We start from the raw sequence: 25,870 nt of genomic DNA on the forward strand, positions 1-25,870 counted from the left end.
ACCCTCTACAAGTAGCAGTAATATTGACATCAAAATCAAATTTCTCATGTACCTATTATTGTACTGTAAACTACCAGACACCAATTTTCATCGAAATATTAACGTTACTTCAAAAATTCGAAATAAGAATGAAACTTCTACACCCTGTATCTCCGAAACTAAGCATTTTAGGACATACATTTATAGAAACTTTTTTACTTATTTTTATCTGCAGAATATGCTGCTCAAGTTTCCGGAATACAGTTCGGACCACCCTGTAAAATAATACTTCAAAAAATAAAAAAAGTTAGTCCTTTAAAAGAAGAACAAAACGATAAATGCTGGTAGTGTACTAAATCTGCTAAAAGACACCCTGTATATTGTGTGCATATTTCTGATAAAACAGATATTTTAATCTAAAACTAATTCATTCATAATTTAATTAATATAGGAAAATTATAAATAACATTAGTATAATTAGGATCAATAAACTCATTTATTAATTACTGATAAACATATCACGATACTACAATATTTAAAAATTTGAAAAGATGCATTAGAATAGATGTATTATTTCAAGACAATTTGTATATTGGACTATATACAGGATGAATAAAAAAATCAGGATATGATTTCTAGAAATAAAGTTGGGGTTTTCGGCACTGAGGCAGAAATATAAGAACTAAAAAGTTATTTTAAACAAAAAATAAATGAAGCTTTTCTAATAATCTACCTAATCAAATATAATTTAATCTGTTGTTCAATCACCAAACAAAACCACATAACATAACTCTAAAAAGAATAAAACTAACTAGTAAAAAAACAAAACATTTCAAATAATTTGTACGAAAAACACTTTATTTAAAGAAAATAATCTGAATTTTTTCGCATTTTATCACTTACACCTTTTTATAAATAAATAATCAATTCTTACGAAATTTCCTAAACTATTTTCCAAATATTCACACCTTGATTTCTTATTTACTTTTCACAAAATTTATCACAGATTAAGAAATTACTTCTGATGAAAATAACACACCTATAAGAGGATTGATATGAAGAAAAAAATATTCATCTTATAATATAGTTGATAAAAAAAATTAAGATTAGAGTTATCAGGATTTAAGATAGTGATAGTATTTTTAGCTCTTACTTGGAAATCCAACTATTTTTTTTATATAAGAAAAGTAAAAATCAATATTTGAAGCGTTAATTTTAACACTTATTAAATATTTTTATCTGCAATAACTACATCAGATTAACAAAAATAATAGTAACAATTTTTGTTTCTTTCACTATAATCCCCTAATTGTTTGTTACCTACTAAGCATTGAAAAAATCCACTTTTTTAAACGACAAACTCAAAATCTTATTGAATTTTAGTTAGGTAATCGAGGGCGCGATTTTTTAATTCATTGTTGCCAACAATGGACATATTCGGTGCCGGGCTGACTAACTGGAATTTAAATTTGCACCTGGGGATTCAGGTGGTAGCTTTGCTATAAAAAATGTCAAGCTGTCACATTTACTTATTTATTTCCTGATATTGTCATTGGTTTTGACATTTTAGCTTGTGTATTACAAGTTTTTTTTCATACTTTAAGCTTAAACATGTTTACTAGCAGACCTTGCAGTCGAACATTGTTCTTTTAGATAGCTTAATAGCCGTAAAAAACTCATCAAAACTTTTTTAGAATATTTTGAACGGGAAAGCGGTAGTAATTACCCTTTATGTCCCTTAAGTGATGTTAAGGAGGTAAGTTTTGTTGATGTTTATATATTCATAATTAATTTATTTTTCTTTACTAAAATATATTGATTAAAAGAAAATATGTAAAAATGTAATATATGTAAATATGTAAAAAGACCAACAGGTAGTCCAAAAAGTAAAAGAACAACGATGTGCCGGTGAAGCTTAATCACGTGACTAAAAGTTTATTTGATAGGAACTACATACTGGGTGTTGCATCGTCGAGAGGGACATAGGAAATCCCATGTAAATTTTAATGGGGTCAATTATTGGCTTCCCTAATTATTTTAGAGAATAATTCTATTTAGGTTTATTTAAGAGCACTAAAACCCACATTCAAAAGAATAACTTTAGATATTTTTGATTAGCCCGTTTACGAGTTATCGCTGATTTCTTTTTAAATATTTCTCCTTTCTTATGGCCCTGTATTTACTTATGAGCACCAGTCAAGGTAAAAGGTAACTGTCAAATGAAGTTGTCATTTCAAAAATTTATCTATTTAGTGCTTTATTATTATTATTAAAAACTCATACCTACATCGAAAATATTAGCCATGAATTACACTACCGAAGAAAAATTATTGATGATTAAATGGTATTATCAAGGAAATAGTTATCAAAAGGTGTCGGACATGTTTGCTGCTCTGTATCCCAATAGACCAATACCTGGAAAATCTACAATCGCAAGGAATATCCAGAGATTTGAGACCAAAGGTACCCTAATAAATAACTGCAGATGTGAAGCAAGGCAGGAACAAAAAGAAGATGGAAGAAATGATACCGACTTGGAAGTTTTGTTGTGCGTGGAAGAGAACGATGGAAAGATCAGCACAGGGAAACTTGAAGATGAAATAGGAATAGATCACACTACATCGTTTCGAATTTTGAAACGACATAAATAATATTCCATTAAATATGAAAAGCACCAGGAGCTACGAGATGGGAACGAAATACGGCGGCAGGCGTTTTGTTTTGATATGATGGAAAGAGCAAACACGGATAGGGAATTTAAAAAAAAACATATGTTTCACTGACGAATGCACGTTTACGTTTTTTTAGTTTTTAATACTTTTTCTTCGGTAGTGTAATTCATGGTTAATATTTTCGATGTAGGTATGAGTTTTCAACATAGATAAAAGAAAATAATCTCCTATTAAGATAGATATGAAACTTAATAGTAAAATTTTGGGTCAAAGCGCCCCTCCGTGTTTTTAGTGGAGACTACGTTTAACCCAGCGCCTTCGCCTTTTCTGCTGTAAACGTTTTTTATGTTTATATTTGAATTCAAAGGATTTATTTTTAAAGTTACACTGATATATTAGTATATCAGAGTAACTTTAATAAAACATAAGAATATATATATTTTACAATTTATTTTTTTATTTATTTTACAGAGTTTCATGTAAATGATCGTAAGTCGACTGGCTGTCTCATGAATAGACGAGATTTATAGATTTTAAAGCGAACGAAAAAAAAATCAAACAACGAATACATACCATATATTTTCTTTTATCTAAGATACATACCTTATCGTCTTTTGGAAACACGTACATTTTTGCAGTTTTGTTAGTTTCTTTGCAAGATGCAACACAACAAGAAAACACCATTTTTACAGTTAATAAATAATAAAACTATTTCTGACTATGTATTTAAAATTTAGATAGATAGAAAATCAAAAAACAAGCCAGCATTTGCAAACGCAGGCCCAAATTCAATAAAAATCAAAATTTTTCCTGCGAAAATCAGGCTTTTTTCACTGAAAAGGTATTTTTTGATTTATCAGCAGTCATTGTCAAGTTGACAATATACAGGGTGTTTTCGAATTAGTCTAAAAAAATTATGGTGTTATTCCTCATGTGTTCTTAAAACAATTTTTATATAATCATTGGGTCTAAAGTACTTCCTTTCTGTTCTACAGGGTGTTAAAAATTTAAAAAAATCGATTTTTTTGCTTAACATAAATGGTACACCACTACTTTTTTAAAGAGAATATATTTTTTTCTTGACTGGCCATCCTTTTTCAACAAAATTGATCTTTTGAGTTTTTCTTGTTCATCAAACGGTTGTCGAGAAAAAAATAAATATACTTATTAAGAGCCCGCCTTAATTCGTTTTCTAACGATTTTTTTATTTTTTAGATTAATTAGGAAACACCTTGTATATGCATATCACAGGCAACCAAATAAACTAGTAACCGCTAAAAATTATTTTTCCTACCACTAGCGACATACCGTGTTTTTAGTGTGTACTAAATTATTTTATCAAAATTTCACCATATAAGTTTCCAGGCAATGGTTTTCAATAATAATAAAGCACTAAATACGTAAATTTCTGAAATGACAACTTCATTTGACGCATTTAAGACTTCATTTAAAGCAATAAATAGGTAAATTTCTGAAATGACAACTTCATTTGACAGTTATCTTTTACCTTGACTGGTGCTCATAAGTAAATACAGGGCCATAAGAAAGGAGAAATATTTAAAAAGAAATCGGCGATAACTCGTAGACGAGCTAATCAAAAATATCTAAAGTTATTCTTTTGAATGTGGGTTTTAGTGCTCTTCAATAAACCTAAATAAAATTATTCTCTAAAATAATTAGGGAAGCCAATAATTGACCCCATTAAAATTTACATGGGATTTCCTATGTCCCGTCCGACAATGCAACACCCGGTATATGTATTGTGTCTAAAAAAGTGAAAAATCTGATGTGACAAAATTACAAATTTTATTTGATTTAAAAAAAGTATGATATACATGCCAACTTTTAGTGACTTTCTCCCATTTCTATTGTTTAGTTTTCTGTCTCAGTGATGATATATTAAGATTTTATTGTACCCTGAAGTGGTAATAAATGATAAATTAATTTTGGTACTACCTGTTTAGGAAGATATTTTTTCTAGGCACGATGTTTTACACCTGCACAATCACCTATTTCTAATCACTCTAGTTATTTAACAATGCCACGACATTACTCACGAGATTTTATAATCGTATTAGAGCATATTCATCGTTACCGCAAGATTTGTCATATATTAAAGACTATGAGACGTCTTATATCCATTTAATATTGTTTAATTACTTTAAATCCATATTTAATAGCCTGATATAATTGTGACAATATTAAGGTCTATTCACATTTCAATCACGTATCCGTTCCGTTTCGTCAAACAGTCTCAGTTACGATAAGAAATATATTGTTGCCTTTAATTTTAACGAAGAAGTTCATACATGTTCGGTTCCATCACCGATTTTACCGCCAATCTCATTTCAGTATCTGTATTTATTTATAATTTCCTAAGAGTCCATTTAACTAGACCGAAAAAGTAGCAAAATAGGCGTTCGGCATTTAACGTTTTATGTAAAACTGGCTAGGTATTTTTACACAAATGAAGCAGGAAATTAAAGATAAAGGGTTATGCTATGACCGTATTGTAGCACATTTTTAGACAACTTCTTTATTTTTAAGATTTTGATGGTCAAACATCAACAAAATATTCCTTATGTTTGGACTAATTTTTCTCGAAAATAAAGACATAATTTAAAATTCCGTTACAATACGGAAGTAGATTGAAGTTTTGTGATTACAGTGATATATAATTTATATGGTTTTGTAACAAATTGCTGGCTATTTTATAGCATATGCTGAAGCTCTGCAAACCTTAATCAAGCCTTAATCAAAGCAAGTGTGTTTGGAATTTTGGGTGTGGCTTAACACGACAGGATTGGGCTAAGCCTTAGGCAGATTTCCGAAATATAATACATATTTCCTTCGGCCACACACCCGCTATACCCGACCCCCGAGAGCGACCCGAAAGTACAGCGTAATAGACTCTTAAATTCGTTGTGAACGATATTTTCTTGTTTAGTCTGTCATATTTTCATAAGAACTTTGTTATTTTTATTACTCTGACTGACATATGTGAATATGCCTTTAAAAACAATATTATTATTTTAACCCAACAGATTATAAACAAATTTTATAATAAAAATTATTTTTTTCCTTCAAGGATTGGTGTTATCTTTATATTGTAGTAAAATTATTCAAATTAATATATTGTGTGATTAATTAAATAATAGGTAGGTATTGTGGTGAGACCATTTCCTTTATGTCATATTATTTATTAGTAAAAAGATGTTTATGAATTAACAATCAATGAATGACTAATTATATCACTGGCATGACTGGGCATAAAGATAATTAAAAATGTATTTAATATTATCTACATTTCTAATAATTAAATATTTAATTTATATTTATTGGTACTATTATCTCGTCAGTGTAATCCTACAGATCTTGTTTTGGGGTAGGTATATTTGTAAAGCTGCGATAATCGCAAGTTATTAATAATCTATTATTCGCAAACTTATTTACAAGTCTTTATTTACCTCTCAGTGAAAATCAGAATTTGTAAACGATATGTCTAGTAAAATTTATATTAATTGTCTCCTTATGCTGGGTCCAGACCAAGCAGACAAAACAACGACAAGACAGAAACATTCATGTTTTACGACAAAATTGCGACAAATCCAATACATTTCTGCGACATTTTTGTCTCATTTTTGTTTAGTTTAAAAATTCGGAGACTTTTCAATGTCCCGTCTCGAGTCGGTAAAGATCAAAGTGTTTATGTTTTGTTTGCATATTTTACGACAAGTTATCGGCGCAGTGTGGATGGCATGTGCTGCCAACTAGGAGACCAGTGAAATCACACATTGTTAATAAAACTCATTCGCAACAACTAAACTTTTGTACTTTTGTCCTTGTGGTGTGGACAATTTGTCTCAAGTTTGTCTTGTCAGAGTTCGCCATTTTTTGTCGCAAGTTTGTTTTGTTTTTGTCTCAAAATCGTGTTTACTTTTTGTCGCCTTGGTCTGGACCCGGCATTAGATGTTAGATCATATCCATATGATATAGACACAATATAGGTACTGGCTGATCAGCCACTGTCGCCACTGTCCAAAATACTAACTTGTAAATTCTATTTATAATAAATTTTAACGTTCCATAGCACAGACTGTTTGTCGTAGTTTAATAAAAAGATAGAAAGTCTCACACCATCCAAGCACACATTTTTGACAAAAAATAATCTTAAAAATGTAAACATTATAAAATTGATCGAAACAATCTGAAGATTGTCCTCGATCGTCATTTCCAAGCAAACTAAACCCCGTTTTTTTTTTCGTGATTTGGCATATCAATCACAAAATATTTATGTATACAAAACAAAATACCTATGTATAGGCGCACAAGAAGGAAATTTGAACTTGGACAACGGTCAAGAAATTACTCAGTGTCAAGAGTATTAATACCTGGGAATTACATTTAATAGCACTGGAACTGATGGCAGAGAAATAGAGAAAAGGATTATCAACGCGAAAAAAATCAATCGGATGTCTAAATGGAATCTTGTGGAGCAAATCAATAACAAAACGAAGAAAATTCAATATATTATGAGACCATGATAAAGAGCAGCCTTCTATATGGAGCAGAAACATGGAGAATAACTGAGAAATACAAAAAGAGTCGTCGGCGTCGTCAATAATTTTTTTAATAAATAAGTGGTAACCTAGCATTTTCCTGTTTACATCCTTTTTACTTGGGTACTTTCATATTGTACAGTAAGGTTTTTATATCCATATGATTTGTCTGAGATACTCACCATTGCAAGCAACATCTAACTCCTGTCTGATGAAGCTGAGGGTGTGGTCTGCTACGGCACACGTGTGAAACTGGCACGCGAATATAGGTTCTCGGTCGTTGGCGGTACCTCGATGGTAACATTTGATCAGGATGTCACCTCGCAGCTGGAGACCGCGTTTTCTTTCACCGGCAACGTTGACAGTGAACTGAGAAATGCCATTAGACACATTATAAACACCTGAAAAGAAAATAAAATGTATTAATACATTGGCATAGTGTAACAAATAATAGTAAAATTTTGTATTTATTTACTGCTTATAATTAAATGAAGAAAGTAGAATGTAGAATGTTCAGGAGGGCAATTAATCACCACGACCTTACATATCTATTGTATCCCTTTCTTGAGTTATAACGAGTTATAACTCATCATACAATCTCAGGGCTTTAACAAAAGCCAGTATCTGAGACGGCTACACAGAGGCCAGACTTCCATCCACGACATCAGCCGTACCAAAGTTCATGGCACGAACGGTCGTCGTCTCGGCGCGCTCAGTGATAAGGTGTTCTGGTGTTTCCTCATTTTCCCTACAGAATTTGCATTCGCCGTTGTTTCTCAGCTTCAGCCTACTGAGGTGTTCGTTGAGGAGTGTCCTGTTAGAAACCCCGTGATAATCCGAAGATTGTTTTTACTTATATCAAGGAAAATCTTTGATTTTTCTCGGTCGTAAGTATGAGGAACTTTTTCGAGTGTCTTAGACCGTTTGAGGACTCCCATTCTAAGTTACGGATGGAGTCTTCCAGATTCTTCAGTTCTGCTTTCAATTGGTTTTCGTTAGGAAAACAGAACAGTTCTAGTCCAGTTAGTGGAGTGTTCGCTCTTTTTCTAGCTAGATCATTTGCTTTTTCATTGCTTTCTATCCCTTGGTGAGCAGGCACCCAGAGTAGGACTTTATTTTCTTTGCTCAATTTGTTGAGCTTCTCTAGATAATTTAAACATAATAATAAGAGTATTTCAAAATGTTTAACGGTTTCGCAAATATTCACGGTTTTATATTTCATATGGCATTTTCCACAGTAAATTTTTATCAAAGCTACCAAATTAGTTTTCTCTCGTATTTTACCGTTGAAAGAGCCAATTGAAATAATACAGGGTTGTTCACCACATACGACACGGAGTATTGTAGCTAAACGATTAGATTTTTACAAATTGTAAGTTTTGGGTTCGTTGAAGGTCTATTAGAGCTACAATTTAGAAATATTTTTACAAGATACAGAGTGTCCCAAATAAGTAAAAAATATTATAGTTGTATTTTTTTAAATGGAACACCCTGTATATTATTCTATTTTTGGATTCTACAATTGAAATAAAGGTAAATTTAATTAATGTTTATCACACTTAAACCTTACCGTTTTTGAAATATTTTCAATTTTATGAAATTGCAGTAAAAATTTTAAGGCTTTATTTCTCCCAGGGTATCAAAGTTTTTAATACTAAATATTTACTGAAGATTATTTATTGATCAGATATTGTGGTGCAATAATAAAAATTTTATTACCTTATACAGAGTGTCCAAAAATGTATATTAAATAATGACTAGCTTTAAACGGCAATAACTTGTTTAATTTACGCGGAACACCCTATATATTTTACGTGAATCAGATGCACAATGTAATTGTCTATCAAATTGTATTATGCCATTTTTCACCCATCTCTTGAAGTTTTCGTAGAAAATTCATTTTCTTATAATTTAGACCTCATTTATATACCCATATATACCCATATACCTATACCCATGGAATATTGACATTTCAGATTTTTTTATAGCACCATAATATGTACAAAATGTACAGGTGGTAAATATTGCAAGCCCATTGGCATACAAAAAACTATTTAAATCTTTTTAAAAGAGTATACCAATTAAATATACCACCATTATTTCTTACAAAAAAACATCAAAAGTTAGTTAATTACATACTTGTAAATTGTTTTAATTAACAAATTATTCTAAATAAATGTGGATTTGGCTCAGAAATCAATATAATAATAAGTTATGAAAATGAATGACTCTGTTTTTATAAATAAGCATTCGTCAATAAATGAAATAAAATTTATAAGGTGTTACTATTTACCACACTGTCTAATACACACACAAAATTCAGTTTTTTAGTATTTGGTTTGGTAATTACCAATGTAAGTAACAGTTATTACTTTAACGTAAACAGTCAATTTAATGTAGTTTGAATACTGGGATCATATTAATTGGTCCTCTTTAACAAAAAATATTTAAACAGTTTTATTTTTATTTTTTAATTAAATAAGCGAACAATATCGACAATATTAGTATCTGTACTCTTTAAAAAATTGTTACATTTTTAAAAATAAGCTAAAATGTCAATATTCCATGGGTATAGTGATAAATGAGGTCTAAATTATAAGAAAATGCATTTTCTACGAAAACTTCAAGATATGGGTGAAAAATGGTATCTACATGATATTACATTGTGCATCTGATTCACGTAAAATATATAGAGTGTTCCATTTAAATTAAACAAGTTATTGCCGTTTAAAGCTAGTAATTATTTAATATAAATTTTTGGACACTCTGTATAAGGTAGTAAAATTTTTATTATTGCAACACAATATCTGATCAATAAATAATCTTCAGTAAATATTTAGTATTAAAAACTTTGATACCCTTGGAGAAATAAAGCCTTAATTTTTTTACTGCAATTTCATATAATTGAAAATATTTCAAAAACGGTAAGGTTTAAGTATGATAAACCTTAATCAAATATACCTTTATTTCAACCGTAGAATCTAAAAATAGAATAATATACAAGGTGTTCCATTTAAAAAAATACAACTATAATATTTTTTACTTATTTGGGACACTCTGTATCTTGTAAAAAATATTTTTAAATTGTAGCTCTAATACACCTTTAACGAACCCAAAACTTACAATTTGTAAAAATCTAATCGTTTAGCTATAATATTCCGTGTCGTATGTGGTGAACAACCCTGTATTGTGTGTATCTGCAAAACCATTAAAAGACATTGAAATACCTTAAATATAAAAAAATGTTTAATTTTTAACTCTTCATCTAATAAAAAAATAATATACAGGGTGTTTTTTATTTAATTTGAATCAAACAAAGAAAAATTATTTTATATTTTAGAAAGTTTGACGTAGAATTATGAACACCCTGTATGATTTAAAATTACGATATTTATAGTAAAGTAAGTATAAGTATAGGCCATCTAAAGTTATCACCTAATATTTTGATATCGGGACAGTTCTTGTATTTTGTAATAATTTTTTTAAAGAAGCTTGAAAATAAATATTTTTTATTTATTTATTGATGTCTCTGAAATTGTGGAAATATATTTCTTCAGATTTTAGGATTATGTAAAGTGATCTGAAAGGAAGCCAAAAATGCAATAATATACAGGGTGTTCCATTTAAAAACGGTCAGCCTAATCCATTCACACTTTTTTGAGCCACCCTATTGAAGTTAAAATATTTTCCTGAAATACATCCTGGTACATACTTTAGGTTTATACTTAAACAAAATTCTCAAGTTTTTTATTCTAAGAGCTACAGATGCCCGACGCACTGTTGCCGGATCTGTATAACTACCAACTAAGTTTATTACATTTCTCATTTATTTAATTGACATTAGCATAGTTTTTTGACCTTCTCTAGAATATAAATTATGCAAAACTGCAATAAAGACATATCTAAGTGAAACATAATACGTTTTATGTGCTGCGCTTTTGTCATTGAAAAATAAACTAGGTCAAAATCAAGAATTATTACTGTGCGACAGAGAACGAGATATCCATTTACATAGGAAAAATGGTGACTCCTATATCCGCTGCAGATTATGTTACATTCTAACTATTTCCATACGATCTTTATTAATTACGCGTGTGCAGTCATGTTATCATTAGCTAGAACAATATACAGGGTGATTCACCGTTGATGGCATATCCTCGACCTCGCCTAACTTCGGCTATTGTAAACATCCAGTACTACCACAGATTATAGAGATTATAAACTTTGTTTTTTCTTTATTGTTTTTCGTGGTTCCAATTTTCGGAATCGGGCACTGGTTAGGTTACTAGTTTGCGCACATAGCACGCCCACTTATGGCCTCTAAAATTGTACACAGCGCCTGACCGGCCCAGTTATTAGGGAGATGTCGGAAAACCGAATAGCGTCATGCAGTATTTACGCCTACGTTATATTTTGACAGAGAGAGATATGGGTAAACCGAATAGCGTCATGCATTATTTACGTGTACCTTATTATGACAGTTACGATTTACGATATGCGAGTCAATTTATAACGCAACGCCTGCTAATAACGTTACCGCCTGACGTAATTTGCGGATCAATTACACCAAGCGCTATTTCTAAATAACGTTTAAAAATTGCTTAAATGGGCATGTGTGGGTATTTGATAATCGCGGCCGGCCGGCGAGATCTTTTATTTTAGGTTATGTTTGAATTGTTTTGAATTATTACTTTAGTTTTATTAGGTAATTTGATATTTAAGTAGCTGAGATTAGTTTTAATTAAATAAATATGGCTCAAAATATGGATTCCACCTCTTCCAACATTAAAGAACCTATAAAGAGGCTTAGGTTTACGGCAGATAACGAGTTAGACCTTCTAAGAGAATTTGTTGCTCTAAACCCACTGGCAGACTTTGAACAATAAAGCACTGGAAATAAGCACTTTAGCGCTTTAGTTTTAAAATACCTAGTAAACAAAACAATTTCAAAGTTTTAAATTCAAAGTTAGATTAAGTTTAAATAGGGGACGCGACGCGAACAGAATTCTTCCGATCCGATAACTATAAATGAAGAGAGTTAATACTACCTCACGTAACGGAAATACCACCTGACGTTATTAACGTCCATGCACGCTATTCGATTTACCGATATCTCTCTATTACGCTGTTTATTGTTATTTTACGCGAGTTTATTTTTACGCACAGAGAATTTTTCTTCGTTTGTTCATCGTCTAAAAAACAATTTTTGTACCACGAATTAGGGATAAGATTTTTATCTGTATACATATCGTATACCTAATCTGTGGTATTACAAACTACGACTACTACTACTACTACTACTACTATTTGTTTCCTTTACCTGATGTGTAGACTGGATTATGCCCTTCGTAAAGCTTGAGAAAGGCCTTGCAGCCGCCATTTTGGAAAGATGGAGCCCCCAGCACAGTGACGTGCGTCAAATAAAGTGGCGCAGCGTTGATCTTGATGCTGTGAGATAAAAGGCCAGCAAAATAATCTACGTATCTAAAAAAAAATCAGAATAGATTAATAGATATAGAGGGTGAGTCTTAAATAAGTGCAAATAGTTTCAGGGCTGGTAGATCTCGATAAAAGAATCATATTTTCACTTTACAATTTTCTCGATAAGTCCCAAATAACCGAGTTATTCAAGTGTGAAAATAAAGCCACCGGATTTTTTCTGTATTTGCATCGCTTTTAGTGCTGTAACCATAGATTAAAACCGTAACTATGGTGATATCAAAAAATTTAAAAGAGAATGCACGATTTTCAAGATCTTTTTTTTTTCGAAAAAATACCTCAAACGTGTGAAAAGAGAATACTTTATATTAACATTTTTCCAGAAATTATAAAGGAACTTTTTAGTCCCACAGGTTCATTTTTCTGAAATTTCTTGACGGTGTATTGAAGCCTTGCAATGTTGGCACCTTTTGATGCCGGTGATTCTCAATATGTAAGCAATATTTTTAAAATTTCTGAGTTTTTAAAATTTCTGATCAGTTTGAAAATTGTTCAAGTAAGTACCTCTTATTTGAAGGCAGCCTTAGAGGTCCCACGTTGTCTTCCAGAAATTTCCTCATCGAAAATCGGTCCAATGCTTGCTCAGCTGTACCACATATGCTGGAGTAATGCATGTAGGCTGCCACTATTACCCCTACTTTTTCTTTGGAACCCCTAGAAAAAAAACAAAATGGCGAAATTTAAAATTTAATATAATTATTCATTTCATTATTAGCCGACCATACCAACAGGTATGGTAGTAAGTTTTTTTAATTTCACTCAAAATGAGTTATTTGGGTCATAAATGACCTAAATACAAAATATTTTCATGGTGTCTGTCTGTCCGTCTGTCCGTCTGCCGTCTGTAACACGATAACTCTAAAACCGCTAAACCGATTTTAACCAAATTTGGCACAAAGATACTGTGGCACCCTCTATGGTGGCACCCGAGAATCTGGCCATTAGTTTTTGGTGGGGGTGGGGGGTTGGTAAGGGGGTATGGGAGGGAGTTAAAAATTAAAAAAAATCGTAATTCCAAAATTACAGTGGCTAGCGAAACGCGGTTTTCAATTCAAGATTAGGAATAATATTTGCAACAAAATTTGTAATAACATCAAAATCAGTCAAAGTCGCGGGTTTTAATATAAAAAAAAAAATTGGAAAAATTCCTTTACATTGAAACTAAAAGAACTGCCTATCAACTTTTTATTAACATATTTTAGTATGGGCGGCTATACGTGCCTCCCGGCGCCAATAGCGTTTCACTAACTCCAACATTATAATTAAATTATTGTGTGAGCCACTTTTGAAAAACACCCGGTATACATAATATAGAAACCATTTCTGGTCATATTAATAATCATAGTGTTTCCTCTAAGTTCAATTAAAGTCAAGTTAAATCTAAAATAACACCACCATATTGAAACTTTATTACGGCCCGAGCGACAACTCAAATTACTACGCTCTGTAATAGCGTAATAATGCAATTAAATAGGTGAAAAGGTCTTATAACAGTCGGATGAAATTGCCTGGGTGAGTCTCTTCATAAAATAGTGAAGTCGAGATCGTGACCGAGGTGTTAAAGACAAGTACATCGGGAATGTCTAACCAATTCATATAATAATAAATATGCACACATTTTCGATATTCGTCTATTATTGGCTTTACAGAAATGTATACAGGGTGGCGCCTCTCATACGCCGCGGAAGCTCCAAGGAGAACGGTAGTTTATATCGAAATTAAATTTTGGCAGCACATGTAGGTTAACTGAACGTATTTTATAAAAATATATAGAATTCTACAGGGTATCCACAAAAAAAGTTACACCTCAAAGTTGTGTTTTTTCTAATGGAACACCCTATATATTAATTGCTTTTCGGATTCTAGGAAAAAAGTAAAAGTGAGTTTTATTAAAGAAGCATATACCTAAAATCTAAGGATTTTGACATGTTTCACATTTTGTGAAAATGAAGAGTAAATTTTAAATTTCGATAACAGCTACCTAAATTTTAGTGGACTACAGTAACCATTCTGTGTTAAACCAAATTGAAATATTACCCGAAAAGTTATACAGGATGAAACAAAATTAATATGGAACATTAGTCACTTTTAAAAGCATGTTACTCCTTTATTTTAAATGAAACACCCAGTATATTTTTCCGGTGTTCAATGGGGAATTTGTATATATTCAAAATATTATTAAGTTTGCCTACCTCTCAGACAAAGATTTTCCTGGATATTTTAATTTTTATGATTTTGCGTTAGTAGATCTCTATTATTTGAAAAAATCTAGGGTGGCTGTGTGATATACGTTTTGTTAATTTAACAAAAATTAAAGATTTTAGAGTAAAATACTCAACGGCAATAAAAAGATACACGTTCAAAACATATTTTAATTATTACAGAATTAAAACTAGATATAAACCTAAGTAATTATGTGACAAAAATTAGCGATAAAATCAAATGCTCAAAATGCTTCCTTTCCTGTTAACTGCATACAATGATTGTGTTTTCAAAATGATCTTTTCATTTTAAAAGACATACGTGGAGTTCTACCTCGAAAAGCAGCTACAATAATTTCTCTCATGTTGTCATCAATAGTTGGTCAAGTTTTGTAAACACTGTCTTTAACATATTCCCATAAAAAAAAACAGACTAGATAAACTCAGGAGCATTTAAGTATTCACCAACTAATAGAATCATATCGATTCTCTCTGATGTAGGATAAGTTTGCATTTTCGGCAAATTTCTGAGAATTTTTTTTTATTTTAACTCTCATAAAATGATAACTAGTTGTTAAAGTTGGACTAATTAGACAGCTATGTTGAAGTAGTTGAAGTAACGTCAGACATATTACCAGCCTCCTAGATTTTATCAAATAATAAAGATCTACTCAGATCAAATCATGTAAATAAAATGAATAATCTAGGAAAATCTTTGTTTGAGGGGTAGGCAACCTTAATGGTATTTGGAAGAGACATTAATTCTCTATTGAATATCGGAATAATATACTGGGTGTTCCATTTAAAATAAAAGAGTAACATGCTTTCAAAGGTGAATATTGTTCAATATTGATTTAGTCTCAACCTGTACAACTTTTTGGACCAAGTTTTAATTTGATTTAAAGTAGAATAGTTAATTTAACTACAAATTAGGCTGTACCGGGTAAATTCCGATTTAAGGTAGCTTTTATTGTAATTTAAAAATTGTTCTTTATTTCTAGAAAATGTTAAATGTGTCAAAAACCTTACATTTTAGTCATATACTTTTCTTATAAAACTCACCTTCATTCTTCTCCCAGAAAGGCAATTAATATATAGGGTGTTCAATTACAAAAACCACAACTTTGATATGTAATTTTTTTAGGGACACCCTGTAGAACTATCTTTATTTTTAAAGAGTGATCTGAATTAACCTACATATGCTCACAAAATGTCATTTCAATACAAACTGTCATCCTCCTTGGAGCCTCCGCGGCATATGAGAGACGCCGCGCCATCCTGTACAGTGTGTTTCAGTGAAATGGAATAAATTAAATAAAAATAGTATACAGAAGTAGCATATATTTTCATAAATAAAAATATTTGAATGTAATTTTTAAACAAATTTTAAATCTCTAGTAAATATTAGATTGTAATAGAATAAAACAACCTACACTAAAATGCACAAAACTTGCATTTCAGTATTCATTCCACTTATTTTCACTTTATCTAGTATTCTGATTACTATTAAGAGTAATTAAAAGTAAATTAGGTACTACTACACTGACGAGGTCTATATGATCTCGCCATCTAGCGGCAGTCACACACATCGCACGAATTGTACCACCAACTACTCAGTTTGAAAAATTTGCAAATCCCGTTTAATTTACAAGAAGTTGATAAAATATGAGTACCTAGAATGTAGTACTGCTATCCTGGGTTGATCTTTGGACAGCCACGAATCGATCTCCTTGCAAACGCTGCACAACTTCTCCAGAGGTGGCGCCAAGTTTGTCATCCAGCCCACTTCCTTCACAAATTTGTGTTCGTTCCTTAAGGCCCTCTTTGGTTCGGATAAATTAAAAACCTGCAACAAGATATCTTTGTAAATATTAAGATCATTCATTATCTATTTACCTTTCTTTATTTTTGCGCTGCCTTAAGCTTAATTTTCATGTATCCGTTGTACGACGATACGATGATAATATATTAATTTTATTGGTTGAATTTAAGGACTTCGATTGGTTAGAAAATTACGCAATTTTTAAATTTATTGCATTTTCATGTCTTCGTTCATCAGATATACGATTTGCTTGTAATTGGTGTCATTTTATATTTTCATTTCCATAACGATTTCTTTGTTTTACTTAGAGTCTAAGAGATAGCAACGTTTTCGAGAGAGAATTTAAAAAAAAAACTGTTTTTTATATATCTTTTGCTATGCTTTACTGAACAGAGTGCGGACCGTCTGGCTGCCGGTAGACGTTCCGTTCACTACAGCGCATCATATCTGTATTCAACATCTGTTCACTACTGCGCATCACAATTTCGCTCTGTGTTTCAGGAACTAATGAGACTAGGACAAACATATGTGTAGCATATTTAGTTTCATAAAAAAGTAGCAAAGTAACGTAAAAATTGCATCATTGTATCTCTACTCATAAACGAGAAATCCCCTAAACGACACGAAAATGGGATACCCTGTACAGATGTGATGCGCAGTCGTAAAGTGCAGTACTCTATCGGCAGCCTGAAGGCCCGCACTTTGGTCAGGAGAGCATAGCAAAAGATATATTAAAGAACCAGCTTTCTTAAAATTCTCATTTTCCCAACGGCGACGGTGCTAGCTCGTGTACTATTATATTTTTATTAAGGTTAGAATAAATTTGCCAAAAAAGTGTCAAAACGTCCGTTATCGTACGACCTTTCTTTGTTGACGGGTTGGAGTAAAGACGCTATGACCAATCAGAGGATCGTCAGACCATGGTATCAACGGATAACGGAAGCATGAAAATCAAGATTTACTCTTATTATTCAATGATTTTTTCCATAAATAGTTTTCAAGATATATTGTTAGATTTTATTGAGTTTAATTTTGTTTTTTAAATGTTTCTTCTTTATTTACTGCTCTGATGTGTGTTTTCTAACTCTTGTAACCGCTAAAAAAAGAAATTTATTTTCCTTTCATCGGCCAGAAGATCAAAACGGAAACCGTACGCTTTTCGAGATGAAAATTTTACAACCTCCGGCATTGCTCTTCCTGTTCCTCTTCGCTGAGTTACGTCCCATGTGTCCGGGGAGGAGTGTGTCTGTGGATATTAAAATATAACCCGAAGGAACACCTCCTTTTATTAGAAAGAGATGGGGAAAAGGTTTATTTTATTTGCTTTTTTGCTTACTATTCATCATATAAGTAATACCATACGATGAAAAAAAAACGGCGTCAAAGACGACTGGGGAATGAAAATCGATGATAATTTTGGCGAGGTCAAGCCCTAGTCGTCATTACTTGGCTCGTACTCTTCTTTATTTTTTAATGGCGCTTACTGCCAGTTGGCCTTAAGAAGGTTGTAGTTTATATTTACCTTTTTTTTATTGAGAAAAAAAGAAGAAACTTATTTTTAAATCGTGTAGTTTAAAATACGAGAACATTTTTTTTTGGAAATATATATGTGTATCTGGAAACGTTCTATCGTTTTTAATCTTTCAGGTGGTAGCCCTGCTGTAAAAAATGTCAAGTTGCCATATTCACTTATTTATTTCCTGACATTGTCATTCGTTTTGACACTTTTGTTTTGTATTAGAAGTTTTTGGTCTAAATAAATAGTATTGTGATACTTTAATCTTAAAAATATTTACTAGCAGACTTTGCAGTCGAACATTGTGCTTTTTAGAACCTCCTTTAGTGCGAAGTCTACAAGATAGCTTAATAGCCGCAAAAAACTCATCGCAACTTTATTGGAATATTTTGAACGGGAAAGCGTTAGTAATGGACATTACGTAATGCACGTAAGTGCTGTTAAGAAGGTGAGTTTTGTTGGTGGAAATAATAACTGTTTATATATTTATAATTAATTTATTTTTGTTATTTAAATATATAAGAGTGGGCGACGCTGTGCCGGTCAAGCTTAATCACGTGATTAAAAATTTATTTCATATGAACTGTAGCTGTTTATCAAGATATTATGATTTTTAATTAAAAATATTAAATTTTATTTTTTTCACGAAAAAAGACTAATAAGAACTATGAAAAACAAGAAATCTTTTCCGATACTGAAGCATCCTTAAGAGCGATAATAAACTGTTTAATTATTCTCTTTAATTTTTGCTTCTCGAAGTTTTTCGCTATAACAAACCGTTTTCGAGTTATTTACATTTTCTCCCAAAAAGTACCAAAATTCAAGATGGCGGCCGATTTTTTTTTGTTGACGCACACATCGGAGAAATGGGGACTTTTAGTATGTTAATAAGGGTTACTAAGGCTAACTATTTTCAATAGTCGCAGCTTTCTAAAAATTTTTGCAATTTCAACGTGGTGAATGTCATAACTGCACTGGGGTACAATGCCCTGAGACTGTATGATGAGTTATAACTCAAGAAAGAGGGACACAATAGATCTGTAAGATCGCGATGATTAACCCTCCTCCCATACATCCTACAAAAACCTCACCACCTTATAGACTCATCGTGTATTCATGTATTAAAAAGTTTCTCTCAATATACGCGATTTCGATTATACGCGACAATCTCTCTTTGGTTTTAAAACCAGAGCGTTAAACCAGGCACTCCGCTATTCAATTTGTTCTTTGGTTCACTATCTGTAATACATTATGTCATGGTATGACATGTTATGGTAACAATACAGAATCTGTATTGTTACCAGAACATGTCGTTGTATAGCATACAAAGTTTCTTTGGCCATTAACTTCAATCTAAGAGTGTTAAAAGTTAATGCGAATTTTTTAATCGTAAAAGAAATCAACGATCTTTATCATCGTCAAGAGTGTGCTCGCGGCCAAAAACACTTGGCGCTTTTTCGCATACGGGGTCAGACGTAAACTGCCCACTTGTCGCCTGTCGAATATGGGCATAATTATATAGTTGGGCTGACTTTTTCTGCCCGGTGCGTTATTGTGTGGTAATGCTGCGAAGGAACGTGCGTTAAGACTATGAAAGGGCGGAGATCTCAGAGTATATAGTTCGTACAGAAATGATTGAAAGGGTATGACCTCGACTTAGCGGCAGATCAATGCTTTGGGGGTGCACAACATAAGAAAAAAATATCACACTACCACGCCGAAAAAATACTCTTAAAAGAAGAAACGTTTTAGTGTTAGTAGTTCCTAATTTCAAGTCTATGACGAACAGTTTTTGGAATATACAGGGTGGTTCGAACTGTATTCCGCAAACCTCGGCATCATATTCTGCAGATAAAAATAAGTAAAAAACTTCGTATAAATATATGTCCTAAAATGCTTAGTTCTGGAGATACAGGTTAAAAATTCAGGTACTGTATCTATGATACAGGTATTATTGAATTTTGATTTTTTCCAAATAATTTCTGAAGTAACGTCGATATTTGGATGAAAATTGGTATCTGGGAGTTTTTTGACATGAGAAATTTGATTTTGATGTCAATAGGACTCCTATTTGTAGAGGGCGCCACCTACATGTGTTTTGACTGTTTTGAAGAGTAATAACTTTTCGTCCGTACCTGTATAAAACTACTGAATGAAAAAATATACATTTTCGTGATTTTTTACGTAAAAAATGTCTCTTGGTAAAAATCGCTACGAGCAACCGTTTTCAAGATATTTAGAAAGGAAATAGTAAATACATGTCATTATTGACAAAAAATAAAATGTTGAGTAGATAGTTATTTCACTGAAATAATAAATTTGGGAACTTTTATTTTTTTTAAATTGACCATAAATTTTTCTTAGAAAAAATGACTATAAAACAGTTTCTGTTGAACTTTTGGCACAAAACATTTCAAATTTATGATTTCAGTCTAATAACTATTTAGTCAACATGTTTAATTTATGTCAATGATGACAGGTATTAATTACAGAGACCTTTTTTATGTAAAAAACGCCGTAAATGTATATTTTTTTACTCCGTAGTTTTATACATGTATACTCTTCAAACCAGTTAAAAATATGTAGGTGGTGCCCTCTACAAGTAGTAGTCATATTGACATCAAAATCAAATTTCTCATATCAAAAAACTCCCAGGCACCAATTTTCATCCAAATATTGACATTACTTCAAAAATTATTTGGAAAAAATCGAAATAAAAATGAAACTTCCACACCCTGTATCTCCGAAACTAAGCTAATTTAGGACATTTATAAGAACTTTTTTACTTATTTTTATCTGCAGAATATGCTGCTGAAGTTTCCGGAATACAGTTCGGACCACCCCGTATAGAATGGCATGTGCTACTACTACATAGAGGTACATGTGCTCTTATTGAGGTACGCAACTGAATGCATGATATCTTTGTGATTCTACTCACCATATAATTATCTCCGTGCTTGTTGCTCAGCATGTGCGCTGCTTGTCGCTGCCCCAGTCTGTACGAATGCGACGTTGTAGAGGCCGGAAACCACATGGATATGATCCTCTCGGTGACATAGCTGAGGTCCATCGTGGCCTCGACGTTGGATGGCGTCGATCTGGAGGATCGCGGTTGGCTGGTGAGGGCCTCTCCGTAGCCATTGTATGACGATGATTTCAACATCTGGAAAAAGGGATTGTAATAATTCCTACTTGGATATCTATTTACGCATTAAGTGCGTTAGAAAGATGACAATTGTACAGGGCCAGGGTGGGTCAAATTCGACGCTTTTAAAGGAAAAAAAAAACCTTTTCTATAGGAGATAACAAAACGACGAAAACTAATATTGGTGTCTGGAGCTCAATTTTTATCAAAAACATGATTTGACAGAACGGTGAAAACGTTACGGGGTGTTTTACAAAAATGTGTTTTTAACAAATCGCTGTTTTTTGCTATGACTAATGGTATATTTTTCATTTTATTGATTTTATGGAAAGCACTGTTCATTAAAATGTTGTATCCTAGTTATTTGTTTTTGTTTCTCTCTACAATTTCCTGTCTCACAATGTACCGTTTGTGTCGGGAAAAAGATTATAGTTTCATAGTTGTCGATTTTCGAAAGAAATCAGTACATATATATTATTTCGTATATTTTTCATTTTATTGATTTTATGGAAAGCATTGTTCATTAAAATGTTGTACCCTATGTTATAGGGCTTGTTTCTCTCTACAATTTCCTGTCTCACAATGTACCGTTTGTGTCGGGGAAGGGATCATAGTTTCATAGTTGTCGATTTTCGAAAGAAATCAGTACATGTGTATTATTTCGTATATTTTTCGTTTTATTGATTTTGTGGAAAGCACTGTTCATTAAAATGTTGTATCCTATGTTATAGGGCTTGTTTCTCTCTACAATTTCCTCTCACAATGTAACGTTTGTGTCGGGGAAGGGATCATAGTTTCATAGGAAAGAAATCAGTACATGTATATTATTTACATATAATTGACTGACTTTGCTATGCTAACTTTTATGCTATGGAAAATTTTGTATTTTTGTGAAAATATTTTTTCCAAATCACCTTTTTACGTAGAATTTAATGGTTTAAATATCATTTTTTAAAAATTAATAATTTAAGAGTTATTAGACAGTTAAAGCACTGCCAAAAACGTAGACGTAAACGTATCGTTTGACATGTACGCTTGCGCAGTGTGAAATTCACTTGCGTTTACCGATACGTGATACGTATCTTTACGTGCCTTTACGTACGTACAAAACGCAAACGTATCGAGCCGAAGGAGTTTCGGTTTTCACCCGAATGATGCCGAACGTACAAATTCACAAACAACTCGTTTCCACAACTGGCTAGTAATTAAGTTATTTTATAAATTTTGGGGCCAGTGTCACAGAACTGGGCCTATTTTATTACAATAAATTAGTATGAAAATATTAAGCATCATTCTTATTGCCAAAACCATATGAGGATTCTAAAAGATGGAATCTAATAAATAATCATAAAGCTGTGTCTGTTGTCCAATATTTTTTTATTACGAAGAGCATTTTAAGTTGTAAGGACTACTTTCTGTAATAAAATAATTTCGATTTATAATTTTCTTCATTTTTCGATATTACTTTTATAAATTAAATGTGGAATCAATGAAATAATAGATATCCATTTTCAATTTTAAAATTAAATAAATTGTTTCACAAAATAATTTAGAATTACAAATGTACCATTTGCGTTACGTACGTCAAAATACTTGCTTTAACTCTTGTTTACACGATAACGCAACGGCAGAGGTAACGTAAGTTTCTGCGTTACGTCTCGAGAGATACGTATACGTATTGTGCCTTGCTTTAACTGTCTATTAACAGAAAAATTGATTTTATGTGGGATACCCTGTACATTTTTAATTTAGTGAAAAGAACGTAAAACTACCTTTCCAAAAATATAGCACACTTGATATATTTTGTTATAGTCCTCTTCGAAATACAGAATTTTTATAAGTTCGCCACTTTTAACTAGTAGGCTTTGGACACCTTGTTGATGATCTGCCCCTAATGGAGCTCGAAAACATATTTTTCCAGTAACTTACCCGCCTCAGAACGCTCAAGTTATCAGCAAATTTTTGCAGCCAATTTCGAGAATAATTGAATAGCTAACCAAAATCCGAGCCGTTGGTCGTCAAGGTTGCCGGACCGTGCTTGTTATCCCTAATGGATTTTTATCTTTGAGAAAGAATAAAAGTTCCGAGGGGTAAACACATAGGGCAAAAAGTGTACACCTACATCCTCTATCCTTAGTACATCCCCTACATCCTCCAGTACATCCTCGGTCCATCCCCTACATCCTCGGTACATCCCCTACATCCTCGTACATCCCCTAGTACATCCCCTACATCCTCGGTACATCCACTACATCCTCGGTACATCCCCGGTACATCCCCTACATCCTCTAGTACATCCTCGGTACATCCCCTGGAAATCCTCTCATGTGTACGCCATACATTTAGAATAATTTTCGTGATGAACCGTTTTACGTATCTATAAAATACTTTTCGAGATATACTTATCTTGGACACACTGTATATATTTTTTTAAAATTTTATTTGAATGGTAAAAAGAAAGTTAAAATTTTGAACGCTATTATCTCCGAAACTATTAAATATATAAAAAAAAGATGAAGCACCATTTCGACTTACATTTACTAGAGGGATATAAAAATTTACAGGGTGTTTTTTATTTAAAATAACAAAATTAAGGTTACTTTTTCTTACGACGAAACCGGAATTGTTATTTATGTTAGAGCGATCTCCCACTTTATTACGAGCTTTATTATATGTATAACTACACAAAATTTCTCAAACCTCTACAATTTATTGGCTAGTAATATAGTTGACACCTAATATTTTTGTTGAATTCAAAAGGATAAAAAAATCAAAACCATTTAAAAAAGTTATATGGGGTCATCGAGAATCGAACTAAGCCGCGCCAACCCATATCAAATCTTGCCAGAGCTGTAACCATCTCGGCTATTATTGTGCCTACAACAATTCGCCGTTACTTTTATTATACAGGGTGAGTCTTAAATAGGTGCAAATATTTTCAGGGCTGGTAGATCTCGATAAAAGAAACATATTTTTTCTTTACCATTTTTCAAATAAGTCCAAAATAACCGAGTTATTTAAGTTTGAAAATTTAAAAAAAAATGATTTTTTTAATTTTGATAGCCACCTGAATTTTTTCTGTATTTGCATCCCTTTTAGTGCCGTAACCATAGAGTAAAGCTGTAACTATGGTAATATCAGAGATTAAGAATTTATAACGTGGGAAAATTAGCGATGAACAGGCAGTTCTAAAAAGTTTTCGAAAAATATACAGGGAAATTTAAAAGAACATGCACGATTTTTAACATATTTTATTTGCAAAAAAACATCATAGACGTGTTCCTGGGGTCAAAATATACCACCCCTGAAAATATTTGCACTTATTTAAGACTTACCCTGTATAACAGCAGTTTATGCCTCGGTTTATGCAGTTTATGTCGGCGGAAAAAATAACTTAGTCATGCGTAAAGCCCTATATTATGTGCAAAGTTATCAATCTCGTGTTTTGAACCCCAAATAAAAATGAGATCTAGTAGCTACCGAGGATCTACTTTATAAAACAGACCTAAAAATAGGCAACGCTAAAGGCATTCGCATTTATGAACTTCGTTTTTGACGTATAGAGGGTACAATAATAATTATTTACACACACTTCCCTTTAATTCATAACGCTTACGGCACTATGCAATAAGATATGAACACACACAAACACATTTTTGCATAAACTTATACCAGAGATATGGATTAAAGGCTATATATCTGACTTATACATACATTTTGCGAGATATTTTGAGGTTATGAGTAGGGGTGAGCCACAAAGCCTTGAGTATCGATATTTTTATCGATATATTAAATAAAGGTCCATTTTCACTCCCATGAAATTTGTGCAAATCGGCTTGTGAAAATCGGCTTGTGCAAACTTTATTTAATAAATTCATTGAGAAAAACGGATGTGCACAAGCTAATTCACATACGTGAAAACCAAGTAACGATATATTGGTCCATAAATATCGATATAGCTATCGATATAACAGATACCGCTATATCTCTTTATGAATACTTCATATCGGAAATATCTATATCTATCTATATTCACAATATCGATATTCGATCTTATTTGATTTCGTACAGGGTGGTTGTAAAATATTGAATAAATATCAACATCTCGAGAACCACATTTTTTGGAAATCGCTCGGCCACATCAATTATTTTAATTTTTCCGGGGCAGATTATGCCAAAAATGAATATTATACAGGGTGTCTCAAAAATGCTTTGTCCAAAACAATTTCTTTTAATGGCAACCCTCGTGGCAACATAATTATTATTTTTCTGCATTTTTGAATTGCCCTTAAAATTCTGAATATTTTCCATGTAAGTGCTATACCCAAATCCAAGCTTTTTGGAGTTATTCTCATTTAAAAATTAAAAAGTGAAAAAAAAATATTAGAAAAAAACCTTTTTTAAGAGGATACCGAAGAGGATACCTTATGGAAAATGTATTCAAAAGAAAACCCACAAATTTGGATGACTTGAAACA

At 32.1% G+C, this 25,870-nt stretch overlaps 1 protein-coding gene across 11 annotated transcripts in view; it reads right to left on the reverse strand.

The window, feature by feature from the left end:
* LOC115880989 (tensin-1-like) overlaps positions 1-25,870 on the reverse strand; it is a 458,204-nt gene that overhangs the window by 95,917 nt on the left and 336,417 nt on the right. For all 11 annotated transcript variants that reach the window (XM_030898374.1, XM_030898353.1, XM_030898341.1 and 8 more), the window contains 5 exons: positions 21,187-21,411; positions 16,584-16,756; positions 13,214-13,363; positions 12,531-12,694; positions 7,393-7,611 (listed from right to left, as the gene is read on the reverse strand). In XM_030898374.1, the coding sequence (XP_030754234.1) occupies positions 7,393-7,611; positions 12,531-12,694; positions 13,214-13,363; positions 16,584-16,756; positions 21,187-21,411 (931 nt within the window). The remainder of the gene's footprint in view (positions 1-7,392; positions 7,612-12,530; positions 12,695-13,213; positions 13,364-16,583; positions 16,757-21,186; positions 21,412-25,870) is intronic.

This window comes from Sitophilus oryzae, unplaced genomic scaffold (assembly GCF_002938485.1).
Source record: "Sitophilus oryzae breed Bouriz unplaced genomic scaffold, Soryzae_2.0 scaffold_1107_pilon_pilon, whole genome shotgun sequence".
Classification (NCBI taxonomy): Eukaryota; Metazoa; Arthropoda; class Insecta; order Coleoptera; family Curculionidae; genus Sitophilus; species Sitophilus oryzae.